Source organism: Dromaius novaehollandiae, chromosome 21 (assembly GCF_036370855.1).
Source record: "Dromaius novaehollandiae isolate bDroNov1 chromosome 21, bDroNov1.hap1, whole genome shotgun sequence".
NCBI classification, from domain to species: domain Eukaryota; kingdom Metazoa; phylum Chordata; class Aves; order Casuariiformes; family Dromaiidae; genus Dromaius; species Dromaius novaehollandiae.
Genome location: NC_088118.1, coordinates 6,932,161 through 6,956,952, shown reverse-complemented (window position 1 = coordinate 6,956,952; position 24,792 = coordinate 6,932,161). Strand labels below are relative to the sequence as shown.

General features: G+C 43.5%; 2 protein-coding genes across 11 annotated transcripts in view; both read left to right on the top strand.

Moving 5' to 3' along the window:
• Nucleotides 1–4,415, top strand: part of PRDM10 (PR/SET domain 10) — a 48,049-nt gene extending 43,634 nt beyond the window's left edge. For 7 of the 8 annotated variants that reach the window (XM_064524319.1, XM_026097245.2, XM_064524321.1 and 4 more), the window contains one exon: nt 885–4,415. In XM_064524319.1, the coding sequence (XP_064380389.1) occupies nt 885–1,121 (237 nt within the window). In that variant the 3' untranslated portion in view covers nt 1,122–4,415. The remainder of the gene's footprint in view (nt 1–884) is intronic. The other variant, XM_064524320.1, reaches the window with a different exon arrangement.
• Nucleotides 4,416–4,638: 223 nt separating this feature from the next.
• On the top strand, nt 4,639–24,442 carry NFRKB (nuclear factor related to kappaB binding protein). Of its 3 annotated transcripts, none has more exons than XM_064524315.1 (26): nt 4,639–4,795; nt 5,660–5,813; nt 6,272–6,473; nt 6,569–6,696; nt 7,732–7,906; nt 8,111–8,212; nt 8,817–8,890; nt 9,293–9,377; nt 9,829–10,009; nt 10,843–10,951; nt 11,448–11,574; nt 12,546–12,611; nt 13,577–13,656; nt 13,735–13,778; nt 14,238–14,298; nt 15,241–15,415; nt 15,976–16,082; nt 16,551–16,674; nt 17,149–17,228; nt 17,949–18,169; nt 18,268–18,547; nt 18,878–19,096; nt 19,640–20,425; nt 21,153–21,259; nt 22,281–22,416; nt 23,165–24,442. In XM_064524315.1, the coding sequence occupies exons 2-26, from the start codon at nt 5,679–5,681 to the stop codon at nt 23,288–23,290; spliced, it is 3,930 nt and encodes a 1,309-aa protein (XP_064380385.1). In that variant the 5' UTR covers nt 4,639–4,795; nt 5,660–5,678; the 3' UTR covers nt 23,291–24,442. The 3 variants fall into 3 exon arrangements, with proteins under 3 accessions (XP_064380385.1, XP_025953082.2, XP_025953081.2); XM_026097297.2 differs by having other exon boundaries at nt 4,639–4,975; nt 14,241–14,298; XM_026097296.2 differs by having other exon boundaries at nt 4,639–4,975.
• The last annotated feature ends 350 nt before the right edge of the window (nt 24,443–24,792 follow it).

Genomic DNA, 24,792 nt, shown 5'->3' with positions numbered 1-24,792 from the left:
ATAGAGAATAGTGGTGCACCTAAGGAAGTCCGGACTGTGTAGTTCAAAAGAGCAGGGGCTTTCTCTAACAATTGTACTGAGTTCCGTACTGCATAAAATCTGTAGGCAAAACAGCTAGGAAATGATATGAGGCATTGTTTCACAGGCTAAGGAGAAAATCTAGTTCAAATGTAGTACTGCTGTAATCTTTAGGTTACAAAAAGCAAGAAATGATCTCATGACCTTCAGGGAAAAGAACTTTTTTCTTTTCCCTGAAGTAGCATCACAGTTGTTGATGAGAACAAATAGTGTTCTGCATCAGTCACCCATGAGGCCTATACTGTCTAACCCTTGTATGTGTGACTACCTCAAGCTGAATGTGTTCACTTCATACCCTGCCCTGCAAATATGAAGATTTAATGATACTGAATAGTCTTAAAAATATTTAAGATTAAGCTGTATATGCTGAAAAAACTTTCAGATAATTTCTGGAAAGCTGTGAAGGAGCTATTGCTATATTATCTAGCAAGACTTCCAGTGTAAGGAAGTGGGACTGAGGTACTGCTTGGATATTGGACACTGGAAATGCAGCTTCTGCTAGAACACATGGAAAATGGAAGAAACTTTCAAAATAGTTGTGTTGTAAATTGCTACTTTAATTTCTATGGACGCGTTAATTGCATAATAGGCTTCAGCCATTCCTAAATAAACTATATCCATCGTAGTCCAACGTACATCAAAACAAGGGTTATAATGGTTTCAAATGCACGCTTAAATGCAATACAACTAAATTTCAAAATTCCTTGTTCCTACCAAAATGCCTTCTAGCACAGCAACAGAAATATTAGAGAAGATGTGAGATGAAATGCAATCCTTGCTTAATTTTTTTTATATTCCCTGTGCAGACTCATTATGTGATATCTGAAGGTCAGCCTGATCTGGATGTCAAACAAAACTCTTCGCTCTCCAGTGAGGTACAGGTCGGTGTTTCCCAGCCTTCAGCCCACACTGATACCTTGGAATCTCAAACAAGTAATCAGCAGCAAACCACCCAGTACATAATCACTACAACCACCAATGGGAACGGGGGCAGTGAAGTGCACATCACTAAACCGAGAACTTTCTCAGCAGAACATGAATGAAGAAACCCTGTGGTGTCACTTGCTCGTACTTTTGACCTCCCCAAAAAGCCCAAATATATGGGTATCCTGGAGCTCATGATTTAAAGTATATGCTCACTTAACTTCAACTAAAATCTCGGAGCTCTTGTTAATGCTTTAAGAGGGTGTAAGTCCCCTGTGACAAAGAAGAAGTACCCTCAAAATCCTTCTGGGATGCCACTTTATGCAGCTTTTAACAAAAAGGACAAGAAGAGAAATGGAATCTCTGCTTGCCCTGGAGTTTATTTTTTGGCATGTCTGCTGACCCTTATTTTTCCTTTTTGGAAGTGTCTCCAGTAAACAACACTTATTTCAATGGTATGGGAAAAAGCTTGCCTGACTGAAGGCTAACTGGCAGATTATGTTCTATGTATATTTTTAATAGGAGCCGTTAAACAAGAGGACATCATGTAAATTGCTGGAGTATGGCAGAACTGCTTCCTGTGTGTTTGTTTCAGCAGCCGAGGTGAAAGGGAATATACCGGCTCGATAGAGCAGACTGCCTGGAGAAAAAGAGGAGCAGCAAAGTGGTGACTCCTTGTGTATGTTTGTGGGGATGGATATAACAATGAAGCTGTGAAGCTGTGCAGAAGCAGTCCATTAAATTATTATTTTTCCAATCCTCTAGAACTGTTTACATGCTGTCTGCCCTGCCCTACCTTACCAAGCAGTTCAGAAGAAGGAAACGTGCAGTCTTAAAACCTTGTTGTTTGGAACAAACTGATTGGAATCATAGTAGTATATAACGGTAGTACGGAGCCACTGTTATCTCTTTTCCCCTCCAGCGTTTGCAGGGAAATCGCCTTTTTGCCTGAAAAGAAAGGCTCAGCTTAGCCTGCAGAGCAGCTTCTGCTGTGACCTCTAATGATAGTTGTGTCAGGAGAAAATGAGGGTAAGGGAAAGAGAATAATCCTTTTCTTTTTATTTTGATTTGGAGGTTATGCAGTCAAAAGGCACTGAAACCTCTGCCTTGCAATTGCTGTTTGAGACTTGCTTTAGCTTGCAATGTTTGAAGAGAAGCTGTCTAAAACCAACTCCTGAGCAAGCCTCTATGAAGTCATAGGGTAGTCATCTCTGTTGCCACCTCGAAGTGGATGTATTTTTCCCTTGAAGACTGGATGGAGAGCTGGTTACTCTGATTTTCCAGATACCTTGTTAACAACACACTGTAATTCCTTTGGACGGTTTCATAAAATGACCAGCCCTGGACTCAGGAAACACAGAAAAGAAAAATGCTAGCGGACCACTATTACAGGACATAGAAAGCCATCTGCAAGAGTTGCCTGCTTTGGTAGACCTGGTCTGTGTATAGAATTCATGTTTAGGGACCAGGAGACAGGGAGAGATAAGTTTTTATCTTTAAAGGCAGTGTTTTGTTTTGTTTTTTTCCTTACACAATTCTCCTTCACAGGTCTTGTAGGTTGGTTATTTAAATCATTTTGGTATTTGCAAGAATATGACTACAGCTCCATTTACTGTTGATGGGATTATACTGTATGTGTCTAAACTTCCATTCACTCTGCTTGAAAACTCATCCCAGAACATCAGTGCATAATAGGATACCTTTATTTAAAAAAACAAGAAGTTTTGTCTTAATGGCCTCTGAGACCTGAGAGCTAGGAAGGGATCTCAGTTTTTGTTAATTCACTTTCTCCTGTGCTGCATTGAGTGTAAATCTGCAATTCTTTTTCATAAGTACTCCCACAGATTTGGATGAGGATTACCATATGAAAGTGCTACAAATGTTTACAGGTTACAGTATCAGGCCTTACGGTGGTGAAGCTCTTAAATGAGAGAATTTAACACTTGGACTGGACAAGTGAAGCCTTGTTACTTGCTGGCAAAGCCTTGTAGCATGTATTGCTTGGTAAATAATGTATCTGTTACTATGGTGTGGAAATAGTGACTGTGCATGATGAGATAAATCCTATTTAAAACACTGGCCAGCTCAGAACTGCTTTGAGGTAGCCTGGAAGTGATTTGCCAAAATGTAGATCAATTTGTGCCTGGGATTTCGCTTCTCTTACTCTACCAGTGTATCGGGGCATTAACGACTTTTGTACAAGTTGATGAGGACCTGAGCTCCCATCTAGTTAATTGTGGTGATGAGTGTCTTTTAATTCAATGGATTTGGGAGCTGGTCCACTTTTGCAGCGCAGCCAAGCAACTGTAGTTCCCACTGACTGAGCATCAGGCTGTTTCAATGTTGTTCACGTGGGAGAACGGAAGGGAGCTCTTGCCTTGGCTTTTTCTCTGTTTCTAATTCAAGAAGTAATGGTACAAGTAATCAGAAAACAGGAGACCTGGAAATGGTATGTTCCATAGGAGTACTTCTGAAGTCTTTAAAGGTCTGCTCTATATAGATGAAGATCAATGCTTTTCTCCTTAAAGCTGTTGCCAGATAGGATCATGGAATGAGGACACTTGTTCTTGTATTGATTATTTAAAGCTGAAAGCTACTGGGTGTTACAGAAAACCATTTCAAAGCAGCCTCTTTGAACTTGAATCTGTCTGAAGTTTCCGCTCTGTCCCACACCAACAGCTGTTTACACAAGCCATCAGCTTGACACCAGCGTAGTGATTCACTGCCCCAAGTTAGTGGATGCCTCAGCTGAGAGAATCTTCCCTAGGAGTCAAGTGTCAGGAATATTCATTCCAATGTAATGAGCCAGAGTGATTACCCAGCCTGGGGCGAAGAGAGCTGAAGGCCCGGTTTTGGAATATAGAATAGCTGTGCACCACAGTAGTACTGCAGGGCCTGCTTTTACAAAAATGGGGGGGAAATGATTCTTTTCATGGCTTCTTTTCTCAGACTTCTGCAGTGCAGAAGATAGAGGTTTTTTTTTTTTGGTGGTGATTTTTTTTTGTTTGTTTAAACAGCCAACCCAAAGATGTCCAATTGAGCTTAATTCTGGTGTGCCCGGTTACTCGCCAGTGGCGACATTGTGTGCTAGGGAGGGTACGTGGGGGGCTCTGCTGGGAGCAGTGCGCTTTTCCATGTCGGTGGTTCCGATTCCGTACTTTCTGCAGGAACTGCATTTGCGCCGCTCCCACTGCTAGGTCCTTTAGGGCTAAAGCCAGAGGTTTTCACGGGGTCCTGAAGCTGACAGACTCGTTGCATCCTCCTGCCCCTCTTCTGTTATTTAAATGTGTATGTTTATTGTACATCCAGTGACCGTTATAGTGTTAATAGTCGTGTGCTACCTGCCCCGTGTAAAGAAAAAAACCTGAAATAATAAATCTTTTCTTCCCCCCCTCCTTTTTTTAAATACTGAACATGCTCTGTGTGTTGCTTAGCGGCCTGGCCCCGCGCTCCTCGCACCAAGGCCGGGCGGGGCGGCCGGGGCGTGCCGCGGTGCTGCGGACGCGGGCGGGCTGGCGCCGTTCCGACTCGTTTCGCTGCGCCGTAACGGAAAAAAAAATGACGCTTCCGCACTTCCGCTTTCCCTTTCCTCCCGCCCCCTCCCGAGGGCAGCGCGCAGGCGCAGCCGCGCGCAGGGCGCAGGCGCGGGGAGCGGCGGCCACCGCCTTCCGGTGCGCGGGGGGGAGGGGCGCGCGCTCTCGGCCGGCCCCTCCCCTTCCCCCTCCCCCTCCCCTGCCGCGGCCCAACCGCCGCCCCCGGCCCAACGGCTGCGGGCGCGCGCCGCGAGGAGCCGGTAACGGTTGCGCGGGGTGGGGGGGGGGAGAGGGGGCGGCTGCGGGCCGGTCGCCGCCGAGGCGGCGCGGGCCTGCGGGCAGAGGCCGGGCCCCCGCGAGCTGCCGGCGAGGGTGCGGAGCGGCGTCCTCAGCGCGGGAGGCGGCGGCGGCGGCGGCGGCGCGGGCGAGCCCGGCGGCAGGTGGGTGAAGCCCCGGGGGCAGGTGCGCCCGTAGCCCCGCCGCGCGGGGAGGCCCCGTCACGGCTGCGCCCCGCTGCCACGTGGAGCGGAGCCCGAGGTGCCGGCGGGCGACACCCCTTCTCGGCGGTTTCTTGCGGGCCGCTGCGCGACCCCGTCGGGGAGTTGTCTGTCGTTCGCTGGGCGGTTTGGCCTCTGCGGGAGGGCGAGCGAGCCTTGCGCAGGGCAGCTGCTGTCCGGGTCAGTCCGAGGGGAACGAGGCCCTTGGCCACACAGCTGCCTAGGCCTGTGTGTCGGGTTGTGCCTAAAAAGCACTTTTACAGTTTAGCCATAGATATGTTTTCATGATGTTTCACACCGTGACAGCTCCCACAGGTAAGAAGCAAAGTAAAAGAGATCGCTTGGGCTTCGCACTCTGGCTAGGAGTGTCGCATGTGTGTGCACTGGGGCATGGCACGTGTTGTCTGGAAGAGCGTGCCTCAGTTGGCGCGATCTGTTTTACTGTCAAATGGTAAATTCACACCGCAAAGATGCCCGTTGTGTATCTTTTGAGTTGATTCTGTGGCTTGCATTTAACCGCTTCATCAAGTGCATCTTCTAGAACATTGTTGGTTTGGAGCAGATCTGGATTGGGGACTTCTGACAGATGCTCGTAGGCGAGCTGAGGGTTTTGCTGTTGTTGTTTAGGAACGTGAGAGAGTGAAGAATGGACTCGCTGGATCACATGCTCACCGACCCTCTGGAGCTGGGACCATGTGGGGAGGGAAATGGCACCCGAATCATGGAGGACTGCATGTTGGGTGGAACAAGAGTTAGTCTGCCCGAGGACCTGCTGGAGGATGTGAGTAGTGCTAGGAATACTTTGCATTTTCAGAGCCTTGATAAACAGTATATTTAACCGCCTTTGTGGCACTTACAGAGGAGGGCAAACTGAAATGAAATGTTTCCAAGTGTCCTGGAAAAGATGCTGAACAGCGCTTTGTATAATCTCAGCAAAACTTGATTTAAAATGTTTCCGTTGTGTTCCTTTGCTAGGTGAAGATCTCTTATATAGTAAAAGTACATCTGAGAAGAGAATAAAAGTTTTGGTTTTAAAAATTTAGATTCTCTCCACTTGCTTGTCACAGAGTCCTTAATTTCCTTTCCTTTCCTTTCCTCTTTACGTTGTGCTGTTTTCCATTTTGGTATGAAATGCTTTCTTATGTCTTGTATGAATTAACTGCAGAAAGCCTTGAGGGATATAAGTTTGTTAAGGATGGTGGATGCATTTTCTTCACTATTGTTTTGTGCTTTCTTTAGCCTGAGATCTTTTTTGAAGTTGTCAGCTTGTCTACGTGGCAGGAGGTGCTGACAGATGCACAGCAAGACCACCTAAAAAAATTCCTGCCGCACTTTCCTGAAAACAACCGGGAGCATCAGAACAAACTCATCTCTGGGCTGTTCAGTGGCGAGAACTTCCGTTTTGGAAATCCGCTGCACATTGCCCAGAAACTTTTTCGGGGTCAGTGATCATAACGTCTTCGCTGTATTTTTGGAGTCAAGTTTTTGACTTGCAGCTGATGAAAACTGAGGCAGTTTTTAACTTTTTTCTTACAGATGGACACTTTAATCCTGAAGTTGTGAAATACAGGCAACTCTGTTTCAAGTCCCAATATAAACGCTACCTAAGCTCTCAGCAGCAGTACTTCTACCGACTGCTCAAGCAGATCCTTGCTTCCCGCAATGTGAGTGTCTTCAGGGCGTAGTCATCCCTTTCTCCTGTTCTCTGATCAATTGGTGTTCTTTGCAACAAAGTATCTTGGTATTTGCTCATTCACAATTCTTAGCAGTATCCCTTTTAATAAGTGCTGCTTGCCTGATTTTGCAATGGCCCCTGTAAGGTAGGATCACTAGAACAATTTTTATGTTTGCAAAGATATGTATCAAACTTCAGGTTTTGAAATTCTCATCTCTTTCACTTTTACACAGCATCTTTTCCTATGCCCACCTCTTTTCCTCAACTTTTTCTCCATCTGCCCCTTTATACCTTACTGTTCTATTAACAAACCATTCTGCCTTAATTTTTCATCCATTCTTGTCGCTGTGAAACAAGGAAGTGTGCCCTTTTTAGAGGGTGGTAAATAGGTAGCTGTATGAATTCCTCAGCATCACTGGGGACTGGTATAGACTAGATACAAAAGTCTGATTCTGCTGCCTGTAAATCCCTGATGAAGTCTTCCTTTATCGGTACTGCTGTCAGACAATTACTACCAACTGAAATGCATCCATTGTAAGCGGTTGCTCTCTTTATCCTTTTGTTAAGCATAGACATTTAAATGTATGGAATGTATGGGTGAAGAAGAAAGTCTGTCTTTACGTTGGGAAAGTCTGTCATATAGTGGTACGGAAAAAAGAACACAGAAGTGAACAGGAAGTTATTTCTTTTGTTACCAAAAGGGATAAAAAGCTTTCTTCAAAAGAAACTGGTTTTCCATGTTTGTATTGTATATTTGGCATGGAAATTTCACAAGTGCATCCCAGTGAGATATTGCAAGTGCAGATGAAGGTGCAGAAATCCTTTATAACATTCCTCTGGTTTTAAAATAGCTTATGTGGTAAATACGGATACTTTGTAGGGCTTATCTTATAAAGACCTGAGGTAGTTACCAAATCTTAAACTGTACTGAAACTGTGTGAATTGAGCTTGACTTCTTATAATTTACTTAGCTGTAGCTGAGACAACTTAGTCTTTCTGATGTCACGCCTATCTCGTCTTCCAGCACTTGCTGGATTTAGCTAGGAAGGGAGGCCCTGATATGACCCTGAGGAAAAAGCACTTCTCACCGACGTGTGACACAGAAGAACGGGACAGACGGACGCATCGGCGCTACTTGAAGATTCTGAGGGAAGTGAAAGAGGAGTGTGGAGATACTACCTTGTCTTCTGATGAAGAAGGTAATGCCCTGGACTGAAGTAAAGGTTTGAGGTGTGAACGGGGAAAGCTAAATTTTTGATATGAGGACAGTGTCTTTGATAGAAGAATCAAAACTGGACTCCAGTTTTATGGGCTCTGCTCTGATGAGCATGAAGAAGTAGAATTAGTGCGATTTTGAGGTGCTTTTGCAGAAATTTGTCTGTTTGTTTGTTTGTTTATTTGAGATCTAAGCTCCTGGCTTCCGAGTTCTCCAGCTCGTTGTCCAAGTCCGGCAGTTCCACTGAGAGTGATCCCCACGTTATCCACCTTGGACATGAAAACAGCAGGTGAGAACCAACGTAGGGGTAAATAAGCATTTGGGGGGGGTGATGATTACTTCTGGACTCACTGAGAAATCAGATATGAAAAACTGCAAAAATGAAGCATTGCAGGTTTTCATATGAAAAAACAATCTGTAGAACACCTGGATCATCTTCTCCCAGTTTATTTAAATTTTTTCTCCTTGGAAAACTAATGTTTTAACACAAGTCTCTGCAGCTTGTGTCGTATGCAATTTTCTATGGTATTTTGCCTTTAATGGCTGAAGCATCAGCATGGTGCAGTTTGAACTATTTTACCCTATGCACAAAGGGAATCTGTCTTAAGGTTACTCTAATCAAGTTTCTATACTCTTACAGCACAGCTGTTTTTCCCCTCTTTTCACTCCCATCCTTGTGTCAGCAATTACATCTGGATGACCCAAGGAAGAATGTAATGAAATGAACTGGTTGATTAAAAGACTGAATTTCAGATAATGAAGGAAGATTTAGTTACCAAAGTTTGGAGCTTGTTGAGAGTGTAAAAAAAAGAAAAGTGGCAGTCTAAGAAGTCTAAAGTAACAGCAGAATAATGGGAAACTGCAAATAATCTCAGAACTATTTTCCATTGCAGATAAGATAGAACTTGGGGAAAGCGACTTGAAGATGATGTTGAAGAAGCACCACGAGAAACGAAAACGTCAGCCTGTAAGATATCAAGAAATCAGAGGGTTTGGACTGGAATATTGCTCTTTTCTCTTATCTGTTTATTGTGAAGTACAGGGCACTTCTGGCTGACAAAGTGATAACTATGTTTTTATATGTGCCTTTATCATAATCTATGTTTAATTATAAAAGGATGTATACGCCTTTTGTTTATGTTCATCTCTTTAGAAGTCTTCTGCAATTTCAGTGATGTGTTGTAGAGAGACAAAACTTTGGCTTCTGGAGTTAAAGGATTTCTCTACTTTGCTTGCAGTAAATAACTTTATAAGCTGACCATGGATAAGTTTGGGGCATTCTAGTATTTAGTTGTCTGCTCTACCCTTGTTGCTATCTTAACACTTTTTTCTTTCCTGTTTTTCATTTCTATGTCATTGTCCTGTGTAGGACCACCCAGATCTAGTGACAGCAGACCTGACTCTTGATGACATTATGACTCGTGTAAATGCTGGCAGGAAAGGTTCCTTAGCAGGTCAGTGGCTTGAGTGTGGTGCTCGCGTGGTCTGTAAATCCTGTGTGTGTGAAAAGCTAAGGGTGGAGGCAGCCTGTATGGAATTTGCTCTTTAAATAGCTGGCTAGCTACTCTAGGCTTGTGAGTTACCCCATTTAAGTTGCACAAAGGTAGCTCCAGCTTCCGCTGAAGGTACTTCCAACTTAATTTGTATCTCTGCTTGGCACAATTACGTTTGCCTTCCCAGTCTTGAATACGTTGGTTTATAAACGAGTTTTCCTATCAAAGTGGAACGCATTGAGGAAGAAAAGGACTCATGTAAATAACTGGGAGGATGGAATGAACTGGTGAATGTGTGCACAGTAAATGCATTTCTGAATATATGTTTAAATGTATTGTTAGTTTATAATCCTTATTAAAATCTAGTACGATGTTTTCTCATTCTTCTTCTTACCTTTTATTATATCTAAAGCTTTATTTGACCTTGCAACCCTGAAGAAAAAGGTGAAGGAAAAGGAAGACAAGAAGAAAAAAAAACTGAAGATGATTAAATCTGAGGTGGAAGATTTGGCTGACTCCCTAAGCAATGCAGATGGGATCCCGCCAATGTCTCAGGATCCTTCCCCCATCCCTCTGTCATCTGTCAAAGAGGAGTAAGTGCTTCAGAGGAAGCGGGTGGGGATGTGTGTGTGTATTTGTGCCAGAGACGCAGTGGCCACCTATAATTATGCAAGTTTTAAGGTGCTTTTGCTGACTACCCATCTGGACATCGTGCCACTGGCTGTAGTACAGAACATGGATAAGCTTTTAAATACCAGATAATTCGCTTTTCGCTGAGCCATTTTATAGAGACAGCTATTTGCAGGAGGATTAATAGAGAAGCGTTGCTGTTGTCAGATATTCAGAGATTCCCATCTGCCTTGTGTGGGGAAGGACTGCATGCTGACGGCTTGAAAACGTGCTTCTGTCTGTGTGTGCCTGATTTGATCTACATTCCCACCACACGAGTCAATAATCTCAGTAAAACTGGCAATTACAGTTTCAGTGGAGGTTTACTTTATCAGATGCTTGGGACCCTACACTTGGGCCCATTTGCCAAACTGAACTGATGGTATTTTTTTCATACGTATCAAAATTGAAAAAATCAAGTAGGCTATGGATCCTCTGGTGGAAGCTTATTGACAGGGCCCTGAACGCTTTGCAGAGACCAAGACAGCAACAAAAGCAGCAGCTCAGATTTTTGTGGTACCTTTGCAGAGCTGTGTATCTAGCTCTGTCTTTGCTGTGTCTGGCTCTTTCACCATTGATGGGGAAAGCCTCTCAGCTGGGACCTGCTGTTGTGAAATTCTGCTGCTGCCTAAGAATAGAAGGGTATTGCCTTTGGTTTCCTAAAGCATGGGAGGTGTAAAATGTGGAGTGTTCATCTCTGTGTATGAAGCTGAATATTTACTCAGGAAACTTTACTTGTGTTTTCTTTCCTCTGAAGACCTCTTGAAGAGATGAAGCCGTGCCTTGGAGTAAATGAAATCTCTTCCAGCTTCTTTTTCCTTCTTCTGGAGATTTTGTTTCTGGAAGGACCTGCTAGTCTCTCTGTGGTAAGGAACCACCCACACATCTGGCAGGAATCTTTGCAGAAAGGAAAATTGGGGAATAGATTTTTGGACAGCTGTGTAACAGAGATCTTCTCTGGAAATATCCTGCTCTAAATTATATAAACATAAATTACAGATTAACCACCCCCCCCGATACTTTGGGAGTGTGTACCACATGCTATTTTTAACATATTTCAAAAACTGAGTCGATTCAATTTGTAAAGATCTCTTTCCGTACCCATTTTTTTAGGTCATGGTTAGCTGTATTGCCTATATTAGAGCCAGCGATGGTGTGGGATGTTTTTACCCCTTTTCAGTGTCAGTTGTCTGAAGTACCATCTTACGATTACTTGAAAAAGTCAGGTGTTATTTTTTTTTTATATGTGTATCTATATATTTCTTTTTCCTTGACATGTTTAGCTGCTCTGTTTTCTTCTTCTATTAAAACATTCATAGTTCAAATTATGATATCCGTAATAGGATTTTTTTTCCTCTTCAGCTTGAAGATAAAATTCTAGATTGGCAATCTTCTCCTGCCAGCACACTAAATAACTGGTTCTCCTTTGCCCCCAACTGGTCCGAACTGGTTTTGCCTGCCTTGCAGTACTTGACAGGTGACAGCAGAGGTAAGAATGGCTACTAAAAATAATTGTGATGCTTGTATCTCACTGATGGCTTAAATTGTAACTCCAGTCAGCTTTCAATTCATCACTGCAATAAATCATTGCATTTTTGGCTGCACTTCTATTATGGGCATTATGGCTTCTATTTTTTTTGATGGTGATAGACTTATTTTGCATGTGTGTATTAGATTAGATCCAGCTTTGTTTCTGATGATGCGAAAATATATGTGAATTGGCTTTTTTGTTGTTAAAGAGAAGTTCTTGGCAGTCAGCTCTGTAGACTGGCCTTTTATTTAGATACCTGCAAAGGCAGGCACTATTAGGATTGTGACACTGCCATTTTCTCCTATGATCCTGTGCTTGAAACGAGAAGAGATTAGTCTCTTCATGGTGCCAAGAGGTTGTGGTTGTCTTTGGAGATAATCAAAAATCAACTAGATAAGGCTCTGAGCAATCTATTGGAAACTTGAAGTTGGCCCTGTTTTGACCTGAGGGTTGGACCAGCTATGCTCCAGAGGTTCCTTTCAACCTAAATTGTTCTGTGATTCTAATTTGCTTTAGCTGGGAGTTTTAAAGGGGGAGACAGTATAGATTGTAATGATTTTTGCAGCACGGATGCCTAAAATTATCCACAGTGCTGGTGAATACCGTAAATCTCAAGTTCACATCACATGAGCCCAAGAATTGTCACCGTACAGGAATGATTTCCGGTGCTTCACTGCTTGAAAAGGGTCTCATCTGACAGCCTATCTGTGAAAGGCTCTTTATCTTGCTCTGTTCTTTTCTTCCACTGCACTGTTACTCTGAGATGCTAACCTTCCCTTTGGGCAAGTATAAATTTAGAGATACACTTACATAATCACTTAAAATGCTTTATCTGTCTTGAGTCTAACTGAACAGCTTGTAACGTAACAGTAGGATTTTGAAGGTGCACCATTTTATGATGTCTATGAAATGCATATCTTTCGTTGCAGATGTTCCTTCCAGCTTCTCCCCTTTTGTTGAATTCAAGGAAAAAACTCAGCAGTGGAAATTGCTTGGTGAGTAAATTGTACTCTTCTGTGATTTCTACTTCTCCAGGACTCTACTTTTCAGCTTGCTGCAGCCCAGAGAGGGGCAGGCGGAGTCGTCATTTCATTGGTTAGGGTTTTTCTCTTCCTCTAGCTGTGCAACGCTGTGTTTACCTTCAAGGCTGTCACCAGACGTAAGTGTCAGCAACAGACAGAGAATAAGTGAGCAAAGGCACTGGACTTTATTTCTTTGTGTTGCTGACCTAACCAGGTTTATGTGCACCCTTCAAAGCTGGCTAAACACCTTCGTATTTTCACTTCTGTAGATCATACCTTCTGAGTGTTCAGAGTAATTATTAATAATTACAGTTCTTAATGAATTAAGATTCTCTGTGGAACAAACTCATATTATTTTCATTTTAAAGGAGAGAATCTAAGAACAAATTAATAATAAAGTGCTCGGGCTCACAGTGAGTTAATTGCAGGTGTCTTGATTTTTTGTTTGTGGCGTTAGCTACTAGGCAAAATTCTTCTGTAACTGTCGTGATTCTTGATCATATTTGCAGGCTTAAACGGGCTGAGATTTGGAGCCAGAAAGGTATTCCTCCAGTCCCTTTTACAATCCTTGGTGGAGGATGTGGCGGCACCTGTTGCTGCCTAAGGATTGGGTGCCTGGGTTTACTTGGAGAGTGGGACCTATCTGCCAGTGTCAGGTGGCTGTGTCCCAAAAATACCTTGCCTGCTATGCCTGGAGTTGAAGCACAGCCCTTCGTATCAACATAGGGGACTAGCTAGGTTTTAGCATGTTCCCAAGCCTGAACGTGTTCAAGCAGCAAAGCTGGAATATCTGCAAAGTGTGGAAGTTGCTTTGTAACCGGTGATGCGTAGAGATGGGAAGGGAATGGGAGATGATTGGGAAGTATAAGCAGCAGGGTGCTGGCTTCATAACAAATAAAGGACTTCTGTTTCCTATTTTCCGTGACTTCTTGGACTAGGTTCTTGCCAAGATCACGAGAAAGAATTGGCAGCACTTTTTCAACTCTGGTTGGAGACCAAAGACCAGACTTTTTTCAAGGTGAGTCAGAAGAATCACCTTTTAGCAACACAAAACCTGAGTAATATGGAATATTGACTTTTCTCTGTTTTTTGATAGGAAAATGAAGACAGCCCAGATGCCACAACACCAGTTCCCAGGGTGTAAGTATATATTATCAGTTGAAAACTTGTTTGCACAGTGCTTGTTAAAGCTATGGCATTTGGTCCCTGAACAGCTAGCTGTTCGAAATAAAAATACTTTGTGTCATGGGGGCAGGAGGGAAGTGGATAGTCTGATTTTTATAAATGTGGGGTCTAGACTTCACAAAATTAACTAATTTGTCCCCAGATTCATTTATGTTAGCTGAGCTGACCTGTAACTTAACTTGTGTTCTGATTACCAGATTATTTACAGTCCCTGCTTACCTCCAGTTAGAGCACAGAGCATATTTCAAGATCTCTACAGGACTTTTCATTTTTATTAGTGTAAATGCATTCAGAATTTTTTCTTTGATGTGAGAAGAAGTTGCAGAAAGGATGAGATGGCTAATCCTTTGGGATATCCTTTGGAATTGTGGTTGGCTTGTTGTTGCACAGAACTGATGGTGATCTTTGTTTCAGAAGGACTGACTATGTAGTCCGACCTAGCACTGGAGAGGAGAAACGTGTTTTCCAGGAGCAGGTAAGAAGAGAATCTTTTCAATTTTAGACGCGCATGTTGAAACACTGTTGGCAGCTAAAACAAGAAAATCTTTATGGGATGGCAGCTGTATGCTCTCCACAAACTTTGTTAACACAAAAGTGACAAATTTCTTCCACTTTCAGGTATCTCAGCCTCAGGTAAAACTTGCTGAAAATACAGCCTAGTTCTTTACTTCAAAAACACCTGTTTCCAGTGGGTCTCGTGCAAAATTAATTCACATTAGTAGTGCCAACATTTCTGTCTCCTCTGCAGTCTCCCACCATATGAGGATGACTTGTCTCTATATTTTTGAGCATGTGTGTGTACAAGAAGCTGAAGACAAGTGGGAATAAGTGTACTCATACATTTAGTTGTGTTGTCTGTAGTAGACACAAGTTCCATTGTGTTTTTAAGGTTTGTGGCCTGGCTGTAAGAATGCGTGTTGTAGGGTAAATGTGTGGTGAGGGTTCTCCTCCCTGAATACATGTGTTATTTCCTTGGTAAGATATGCAGGTTAAATTTTGGAAATCTTTCTTTTGCCAGATTAAGGGAGGAAGAAATGACAAGTTGTTGCTAGGGGAAGGGGTGTTTGCTGGCCAGGACACAGGATCTTCCACACCTGTGTAGTCTGCGTAGCAGTATAACAATGAACCTAATGTGCTGTATCTGGGCACTTTGGTTAGGTGCTGCTTTATATTTTGCCTGAAGAAGTTCATGCTTGTCTTAATCAGAAATGAGTTTATACGGCAGTATTTCAGCTTTTAATTTTAGAAGAAAAAGTATTTTTCTCTCTAAAGAATGATACTGATTTACTTATACAGTATTGTAGTATATTATAGTATAAATGCTCTGTGTCTTCTCTTCATGGCTTGTGTAGCACAAGTTTCAAGACTTTTCTCTCTGTTTCCTCCTAAGTTGTGTCCCTCTTGTTTCCAAATACAGGAACGTTACCGTTACAGCCAGCCCCACAAGGCTTTCACCTTCCGTATGCATGGCTTTGAGTCCGTTGTTGGTCCTGTGAAGGGGGTGTTTGACAAGGAAACCTCGTTAAACAAAGCCCGAGAGCACTCTCTCCTGCGCTCAGACAGACCAGCATATGTCACCATTTTGTCCCTCGGTAAGGTGATGGCATCCTCTGCAAAAAAATTAAAGGCGTCTCCATCCCCCCAACAATGGGAATCTACCTTATAAAGGGAAAAGATGGGTGGACTGGGATGACATAAGTGAAGAATAAATAAACCACATGGAATAAAGATGATGAAATGCTGGGAGCAGGAATAGCTAGAAGAGAAGGCTTCTCTCTGTTTCCTGTTGATCTGAGAGAAAATGGAAAATGGAGAGAGGAAAGAATCCATGAGGCTGGCTGGAGCTAAGGCTCATATAGTTGGAAAACCATGAGTACTGGTTTAAGTATACTGTTGTGAAGGTGGGGGCCTACGTAGTCATTCGGGGATGGAGTGCCAGTCCCCAAGTTCAGCCCCAAGCCAGCCCAGCTGATATACTTTAAAATAACGCAGTCACTGGGGCCCTGGGGGAGCATGGGGGCTAGATTTTAATGAGCAAGGAAGCACTGTGAGTGTGAGGATAAGAAAACAGCACAGAAACATATCTGCTGAAGAACTTGAATGCGGCTACCTAGTTAAGGCTGTAAGCTTAAGCTCTGATTTTCTATCTCAGTTCGTGATGCTGCTGCTCGCCTTCCCAATGGAGAAGGAACTCGTGCTGAAATCTGTGAGCTGCTTAAAGATTCCCAGTTCCTAGCTCCTGATGTCACAAGTGCTCAAGTAAGTTGGATGTCACGTCTTGCCTCCAACAGACTCTCCTAAAATACACTATGCAGACCCAGGTAGTGTTCACTAAGATCCAGTAACTTACGCTTCTTGTACTTGCAAAGGAGAGTTATTATACCATTCTTGTGAGCTACAGCTGCATTGAACTCTGGATGGTGGAAAACCAGCTAGAAAGGCCACACGATTAATACCATGCCATATAGCTGCTCTCACTTTAGATTGAGAAACACTCAGTCAGTTCTCAGAGACCTCAGCCTTGGCAGAAGTTCCAGATAGTCTGAGTAGGAAAGCAGCACCTTCTGCTGTAACATCTGCTCTTTAAGGACAGTCAGTCCTTACTCAGATGAACATCGCTAGCAACTTTTTACAGTTTTATGCCAAATAGGATTGACTTTCCCATTCATGACCTTTGGCTGGCCAAAGTCAAGACATCTTGTAATACTGTGAATTCTGAATTTTCAGGTTAATACTGTTGTTAGTGGTGCTTTGGACCGATTACATTATGAGAAAGATCCCTGCGTGAAGTATGATATTGGCCGCAAGTTATGGATATACCTGCACCGGGACAGGAGTGAGGAAGAGTTTGGTAAGGCTGGCCTGGTGGCACTACCCCATTCTATATCTTCCAGAGTGAAGATGTCTATAAATCTCATTTTGTGTTTTGCTTTCCTTGCTATTGAGCTTCTTGACTCCAGCTGGATAATGAACATTAATTTATCAGTCTAGCTTTTTTCTGTGCTCAGTTTACTAACGGTAGTCCATCAGCTGTTAAGTCCAGTCCTGCAGATTAATGTGTCAATTTGAAATAAGTATTTGTTAGAAAAATAGCATCCTGTGTACAAGAACTACAAATGTGTGTACATTGATAACTTCCAGCACACCTTTGTTTCAGCCTGCTTTTTAGCTTATTTTGCTTGGTATTGTTCTTTTGGCTAGTAACTGACTCTGTGTACCTGTGCTTAATTCCTTCTCTGGAGATGAATTTACAGTGTTGGATAGCCACTTCCTTCACTCAGTTTGCCTGTGTTCGGGAACTGTAACTAGTAATTTGTATTTGCAGAACGGATTCACCAGGCTCAAGCTGCTGCAGCAAAGGCCAAGAAAGCCCTTCAGCAGAAGCCAAAACCTCCGGCTAAAATGGTAAGTTTCTTTGCACAGGTTTTCGCAGATGCTTTTGGGATTGGGAATGAGATAGTGGCTTTACTTAAGTTAATCCATAAGTTCTACCTCCACAGCAGCTGATGAAAATTACCTCCTATTTGAGTTATCAATTCATTGTGTATATGTGAATGCAAGTGTTAGTCTTGTACCAAAGAACTAAATGAAGAAGGAAGGACAGAACTCTTGCTCCTTGCAGCTTCTGCCGTTATCCTTGTTGATCTCAGCAGAGAGGTCAAAGGAATTGATTTATGCCTCTGGTCTTAGGAATGGTCTCTTCGATCCAGTTTTGAGGTTAATCTGTGGAACAGTGTATAACATCACATCTGCTCCCCCCTTGCTGTGCTTAAGCTGTGAGGGTTTGAATGTCTTTTTTTTTTTTATATTAATATCAGATATCTTTAAAATAATTGCAATTCGCAAACTAACCAAGGTGGAAATGTGAATGTTGTGAATGTCTGTCACTGCTGAGATGTGTTTCTCCCTGAGAACAGGGACAGTCAAACTGCTCAGCCCACGAGAGGCTGCAGTGGAGGGAGGACAGTCATTCATCTGTGATTTCAGGATTTTGCACCTCAGGATTTTGGACATCATTCGTATCAATATAGATCTCAGTTTAAAATGCATAGCTCGTTCTCTGCAGACTGTCCAATCCAAGCCAGTTTCTTTAAAGGCCTCATGCTTTACGTGGTTCCTTTGCAGAAGTCTAGTAGCAAGGAGAGTTCTGTGAAAGCACTCCCTAGCAGCACATCAGAGCCCAGTCAGTTGAGCCTTAGTGACTCCAGCATGCCACCAACTCCTGTGACTCCTGTGACACCAACTGCACCAGCTTTACCTGCAACACCTATTTCACCCCCTCCAGTGCCTGTGGTTAGCAAGAGTGTACCTAGCGCTGGATCAGAGCCAACAAAACCCAGCCAAAGGTATGCTGTCCTTCTGTCTCTTACATCACTTCTGCATGTTCTGATCCTCTCTTGTCTCCTACATCTTTGCTGACCTGCTGGCTTTGTCTTGTCCATAGCGTTCTTCTGGTATCATCCCCTACCATGCCACAGCTTGGGACGTTGCTTTCCACAGCCCAGAGTTCACAGACGCAGCCTGGGCCGCAGCCGGCTCCCACCCGGGTGGTGAGTCATACCACGTCCTCAGGACTGCCCCAGGTCCGAGTGGTCACTGCCCAGTCCAGCCTCCCAGCTGTGTCTCAGCAAGCCCCGGTGGTAACCCAGCAGCAGCAGCAGCCCACGTCAGTGCCTCAGATCCGTGTTCCAGCGACAGCCACGCAAACCAAAGTGCTGCCTCAGGTGAGACCGGGGGGCTGCGTAGAAATGGCGAAGTAACTCTGATTTCTGTCCTATGGGGCTCCCTGGTATTTTTGAAATGGTGAACAGGGTTTGCCTGCTTGCTTGGAACGTGCGGTTAACTGCAGGACCGGAGCGTAGAAACAGTTGCGCATAATACTGTTGTGTCCCTGTTTTTCTCCCCATTTTTTGTTTCTGTGACACTGTTAACATAGCTTAACAGCAAAAAAATCCACAGAACTTACAAGCTAAGGCATGAGGTGAAAAGAATGAGTGTTAGTCTGTTAGTGTTGTATTAGTCTGTTCATACGCTGCCTCTGTGTCTTGCTGTAGGCTGTGATGACTCTACCAGTAAAAGCGCAAACCAGCCCAGTGCAGGTGCAAAGACCGGGAACCTCTGTGACAGGACAGACGGGCATCTCTGTGGCAGGCCTGTCTGCAGCACCCAGTCCTGCCGTGAAGCCAGTAACCAGCTCTCCAGGCAGTTCTGCTACAAGCACCTCCTCCACCACCGTCATCCAGAATGTGGCTGGCCAGAATATCATCAAGCAGGTGAGAGGGAGGGAGAGATGAGGAAGTGGACTCGGTGACTCAGCTGTTTCCTGTTTTTGACAGACTTGGTATGCAAATGTGAAAAAATGGTGAAAGCTATAGTGAGCCATACTGTTATATGAATTGATTCACCATACAGATTGAGGCAGTTGCTGTTTTGCTGTATTTGAGCCACATTTTCATGTGCTAATAGCAGACTGAAAACTGCATACTCCGCATCTGGACAATGTACAAGTGAGGAGTATGTTTGTGCAGGTTCTTTGCCTTAGCAGCTTAGGATGTTGATCTCTTTTTTCCTTCAGCTTCTTTGGAAAAGAAACCAACTCCACAGTATTTCATACTTTTATATGGTTTTGGAAGTGCCGTCTAATGAGCAACCAAAACCAGTTTCAGCAGTGTAGCGAGCGCTAGCATCCTGCTGAAATGTTTCAATTTTCATAGCCACTGAGCAAACATTATCCTGTTGGGAAGTTTTATTCTGTGTCAGGCTGTGCCTTGGACTGTGTCCAGGTTTGATATAATTGTCTCTCTGATCTCTTCCAGGTGGCTATTACAGGGCAACTCGGTATGAAGACCCAGCCGGGAAGCGGTATACCGCTCACAGCTACCAATTTTCGGATCCAAGGGAAGGATGTGTTGCGCCTGCCGCCATCCTCAATCACCACGGATGCGAAGGGACAGACTGTGCTGCGCATCACCCCGGACATGATGGCCACCCTGGCCAAGTCTCAAGTCACTACCGTCAAACTCACTCAGGACCTTTTCACAGCAGCTGCGGGAAGCAGCGCTAGTGGGAAAGGCATCTCTGCAACTTTGCACGTGACGTCCAACCCTGTTCAGACGGCCGACTCTCCAGCCAAGACTAGCACAGCCACTTCTGCTTCTTCCAGCCCGGCTGGAAGCACAGTGGTTAAAGTGACTCCTGACTTAAAGACTGCAGAGCCGACAAGCTCCGCTTTCAGACTGATGCCTGCTCTGGGCATGACTGTGGCAGACCAGAAGAGCAAAGCCATTACTACAGTGGCATCCACTGAGGCCAAGCCGGCTGCTACTATAAGAATCGTGCAGGGGCTGGGGGTGATGCCGCCCAAAGCTGGGCAGACTATTACTGTAGCTACTCATGCTAAGCAAGCACCCTCTTCCTCAGCAGTGAGCGTGCCGGGCACAGCCCATACCTCAGCTGTCTCATTACCGACCATGAGTGCCACAGTGTCGAAAGCAGTAGCTGTGGCCTCAGGGGCTGCAGGGACTCCCATAACTATAGGCACAGGAGCCACTGCTGTGCGGCAGGTCCCCGTGAGCACCACAGTAGTATCCACGTCCCAGGCAGTAAGTAATACTAAGCTTTTTCTGGAGGTGGGTGAGAAAGGGGAATGCTAAAGATGCTGATGATTTATGCCTGAAAACTTCTCTTTATATCCACAAGGGCTCAAATTAAGTACTGTAGAATGTGAGTCTGCAACTGATTTCATTGTGTTGGAATTGCGGTTAAATGCTGAATGACCAGAACAACAGTCAGATGTCTGTCTTCCCTTAACACCTGTTGAGAGTAAATAAAATAAATTTCATTTATCTAAAGTCCTACCTCTTGCAGTTAAGCGTCTTGCCCTGCACCTCTGAAATAATTTCCCTTCCTGACGGTATCAGAACTGGAAGTGCTTGTTACTCGTATAAACTTTTTTTACTGAATTCCCAATTTAATACAGTTTTAATGCCCAAAGCTGACAGCACCATAAACCGTATCTTGAAAGCTGAATACACGAATTGACATTACTGTAGTAGGATAAAAATCACGGACTGATGCGATGATCCTTCCCTGAGAAATATTGTGGTGTAAGGATGATGCAGGTTTGCAGGGTTGATGCAGCTGTGAAGTGAGTGAGATGGAGGTGAATTTTAATGAGCCTGAAACGGAGCACAGATTTCATCAGCAAATCTGCTGGTGGTTTCTACTCCCAAGACTCTTAAAATGCAAACTGCACGGTAATTGCGTGTTGTCAAGCGGTTTCTCTGCTGAGCTCCCCACTGCTCCTCATACGTTCTTCAACTTCTCTAGGGTAAACTACCAGCACGAATAACAGTGCCTCTGTCAGTGATCAGCCAGCCAGTGAAAGGCAAGAGTGTGGTGACTGCCCCCATCATCAAGGGCAACCTTGGGGCCAAGTGAGTACTTTGCATATATACCGGCAAGCAGTGTCCGGCAGCTTTGCTTTAAACATAGGCTAAGGAAGGTCTGTGATCAGTCAGGTTCCTAGACACCAGAATATGGAAGCGACCTGAAGTCTGTTTATAGATTCATTAACTGCAAGAAATTAAATTAATTCAGTGTCTCGTGAGGAGAACTCAGTCTCTGTTTAGGTGGCCTGAGATGTAGGTTCTTGTGATATGCTGCAGAAAAAAATTGTTCTCTGCTTGAAAATAGTTATTAGATGAATTCTGAGTGTTTGAGCAAGAATTAACCTGGTGACATACCTAAAAATATTTGTAATCTGAGGCCATCTCTCTCTGTTAAAGAAACTAGCTCAGTGTTAACTGCATCTGTGCAAATTCCTCTGGCATTCAGGTATTGACGTCTTTTTGTTTATTCTTCCATGAATTCTGGTAGTGTCTCCCTTAGTTAAATCTTCCAGGCAGAACACTGTGTGCCTTGCTATTTTTTGCATTCCTTGGAAGTGTTCAGTTCTGATCAGACTAACCTAGTGATGTGCACAGCTCAGAGTTAAAGGGTTTAATTCATGTGATAAAATAATTTTCTCTTGTCATGAGAATAGTTGACATAAGCTTCTCGCTTTTGTGTCAGTCAGTATTGTTAAACAAAAAACTTAATATCATTAGTGAATTAGATAAGTAACTTTAATCTCTTAGCACCTGAAGAACAGTTTAGGCAGAACTGAGAAAGCACTTTTTATAGATGAACCCAAAATTCATGCATTTATCTCAATGTAGGTTGTCTTACAACACATCATGTTACTGTATGCACACTATCAGCTTTCATGTGCCTGAGTTGGATAGTTTCTCTGAGCATTTCAAGGACAGGGTTGTATAAATACTACTGACAGTGGGACACTGAAGTCACTAAGGAACTTCTGAAGGTTGAACGGGGCGTCTGAAGTTGCACATTGTGATCTGAGAGATTTGGCCTGCTGTACTGTTTACTGACCTTTCAACGATTCTCTTTCCTCAGCATCAGTGGATTGGGTAGAAATATCATCCTGACTACGATGCCAGCAGGGACAAAACTGATCGCTGGGAACAAACCAGTGAGTTTTCTGACTGCACAGCAACTGCAGCAGCTGCAGCAACAAGGCCAGGCCACGCAGGTAAAAACACCTAAAATGGTGCTATTGTTTGCTTTTTGCTGACTTAACATCTCCATGAGGACTTTATACTTGATACACGAGGTTCCATAAAAAGTACAGGTAGCTGCAGTGTCTGAATTAAGCATGTGCAGTGTATCACCTGCTTTACCTTCCTTGCATCCAGATATGTTTTTAAATGTTCTTGAAGTACCGATAGTATAATGACTGTAAAACTAAAAATCCTGTCAGGAAATGTTTCTGACAGATTAAAGGACTCCTCCTGTACACTTGGCTTTTTTGTAGCACTCTCTACTTCGGGATCTGCAGATCTCCATTTCTTGGAGAAGTTACATCTCTTCTTTGTACATCTGTCTCTCTGTCTACAAACTCAGTGTTCAGTAATTCCAAACAAGTAATCTGCCTGGAGAGCTGTTAGTAACAAGCCTGTAGAAGTGAAGTGTCCAATGGATCCGAGTCATTCTTCTGGAAACTTGTAAAAGCAGTTGACTTGTAGGTTTTGCTTGAAACTAGTCCTTGCTCTCTAATCTCGAGATCTCTCGCCACCATCCCACGTAAACAACAGATGCACTGATCTTCTTGTGCCGGAGTCTGTTCTTGATGTATTTTGCTGCTTGCTCTTGTTCATATAACTGAATTTTTGTTGTGATGGAAGCAGGTGATTTACCAGTGCGAGAGTGGGATGCAAGTGCAATGTGTCATGAGGTTGTTCTTGACATGAGTTGAATTTTTTTCTTTCCCTTTCAAACAGGTTCGAATTCAAACAGTACCAGCCTCCCATCTCCAGCAGGGAACAGTGTCTGGCACTACTAAAGCAGTTTCCACTGTGGTCGTGACAACCGCTCCATCTCCAAAACAAACCCAAGATCAGCTATGAACACTGGTTTGAAAGTGGATCGCTTTCCAGGAACTTCCCTGATTCCATTGTCATCCTCCATCCAACCGCCCAAGACTACCTAACTGCAGTGATAGCTAGGGATTGGACTGAAATCCATCACGTGCCAAAAGCAAGACGCATTGCTTGTCTGGAGTCAGTGTTGTGATGTCTAGGTAGAAATTCCACAGCAAAAGGTGCTGTGCTTACAAAACAAAATGTTTCAGTCCAGCTGTGTAAAGCCAAGTTCTGTGGCATTGATCGTGTAAGAAATGTCTTCCTTCTTTGTTCTCTTCCCATCTGAATGGCTTTTTCCAAATGGCCCTCTATCATTTCTGTGCATTTTGGGTTGTAGACAAAGCAGTTAATCTTGGGTCTTCCTTAACCAGTGAAACTTGCCTGGAAGGGGTAATTCATTGGCTTTTCAAAGTCATGATGGAGATACGTTCTTTTGCTGGAGACTAGCTGTCAAGACTTTTATGTAAGTGACTTAGGACAGTGGCTTGGACACCAGAGTTTGTTTGTAACATAGCCTAGAAGTAGATCCCTAACACATTCAATTTATTATTTATAGACTTTTTTAATACCTCTCCCCTGTTCCTGAGCTTAAACTTCGTGTTGAACAGATCCCACTTCCGTGTCAAATTTTTGTCAGTCTTTGTTACGCTTAAAGGCAAGAAGGGTCCCTCGTCAAGACAGTTCTTGTTGTAAAAAGGCTAGTAAACATGGGAAAGAGTGAGAACTGGAGGAAATAGAAAGTCATTGTGTGAACAAGTGTGTCAGCAAATGGAGTATATTGAAAAGGAAAAAGAGAGCATTCACTGGAAACTTCCTCCTTTAGTTTTCTTCAGCCACCTTTTTATCAGTCAAAAAAGACCGTAACTTGTTTTAAAAAATTGGAATATGATTTCAAATATACCCAAACTGTAGTCTCTCGGACATGGGCAGAAGAAATATTTTAACCCATGAGCCTGGCCTTTAGTTTGATTTTTATCTTTGCAATTTTATCTTTCTATATAAATTGTTTGAATTTTGCACATAACGGGAGACGATTTTGTTGCTGTTCTGACATGACCTGGAAGCATTCTTTGAATGAGATCAGAAGAAATGTTGGACCAGGAAAAGAATAAAAGTGCAGAAAGCCTTACAAATCTATCTGCCATCTCTTTTCCGTTTTGTACAGCTTGTGGTTTTGTGTGCAATGATTGTCTAGCCTGTCAAGGGCTAATAGGTTGTCCATCTTCCTGTGTAAGATGGTACTATATTTATATGAAAAGAAGTGGATAGCTGCAAGTATTCAATAAGTAGGACACACCAATGCACCATGTTAAAGCATGCGCTTGAATTATGATTGATATGCCTCAGGCATAGAATTTGGAGTGATAAAGGTTTTCTGAGCACCTTCCCTGCTTTGTCAGTTTTTGTACCTGTTTGTACCTCTTTTGTGTGTTTAATCTGTCAGCTAAGCAGACAGCAGGAAGACCTTTGGTTTGGGAGAGAGGTGC

Bases quoted from the DNA above. Each gene is read 5' to 3' on its own strand.
- NFRKB (XM_064524315.1), top strand. From the start codon at position 5,679: ATGGACTCGCTGGATCACATGCTCACCGACCCTCTGGAGCTGGGACCA. The intron at 8,213-8,816 runs GTGAGAACCAAC...TTTCCATTGCAG, and splicing joins CTTGGACATGAAAACAGCAG to ATAAGATAGAACTTGGGGAA. The intron at 12,612-13,576 runs GTGAGTAAATTG...TTCTTGGACTAG, and splicing joins TCAGCAGTGGAAATTGCTTG to GTTCTTGCCAAGATCACGAG.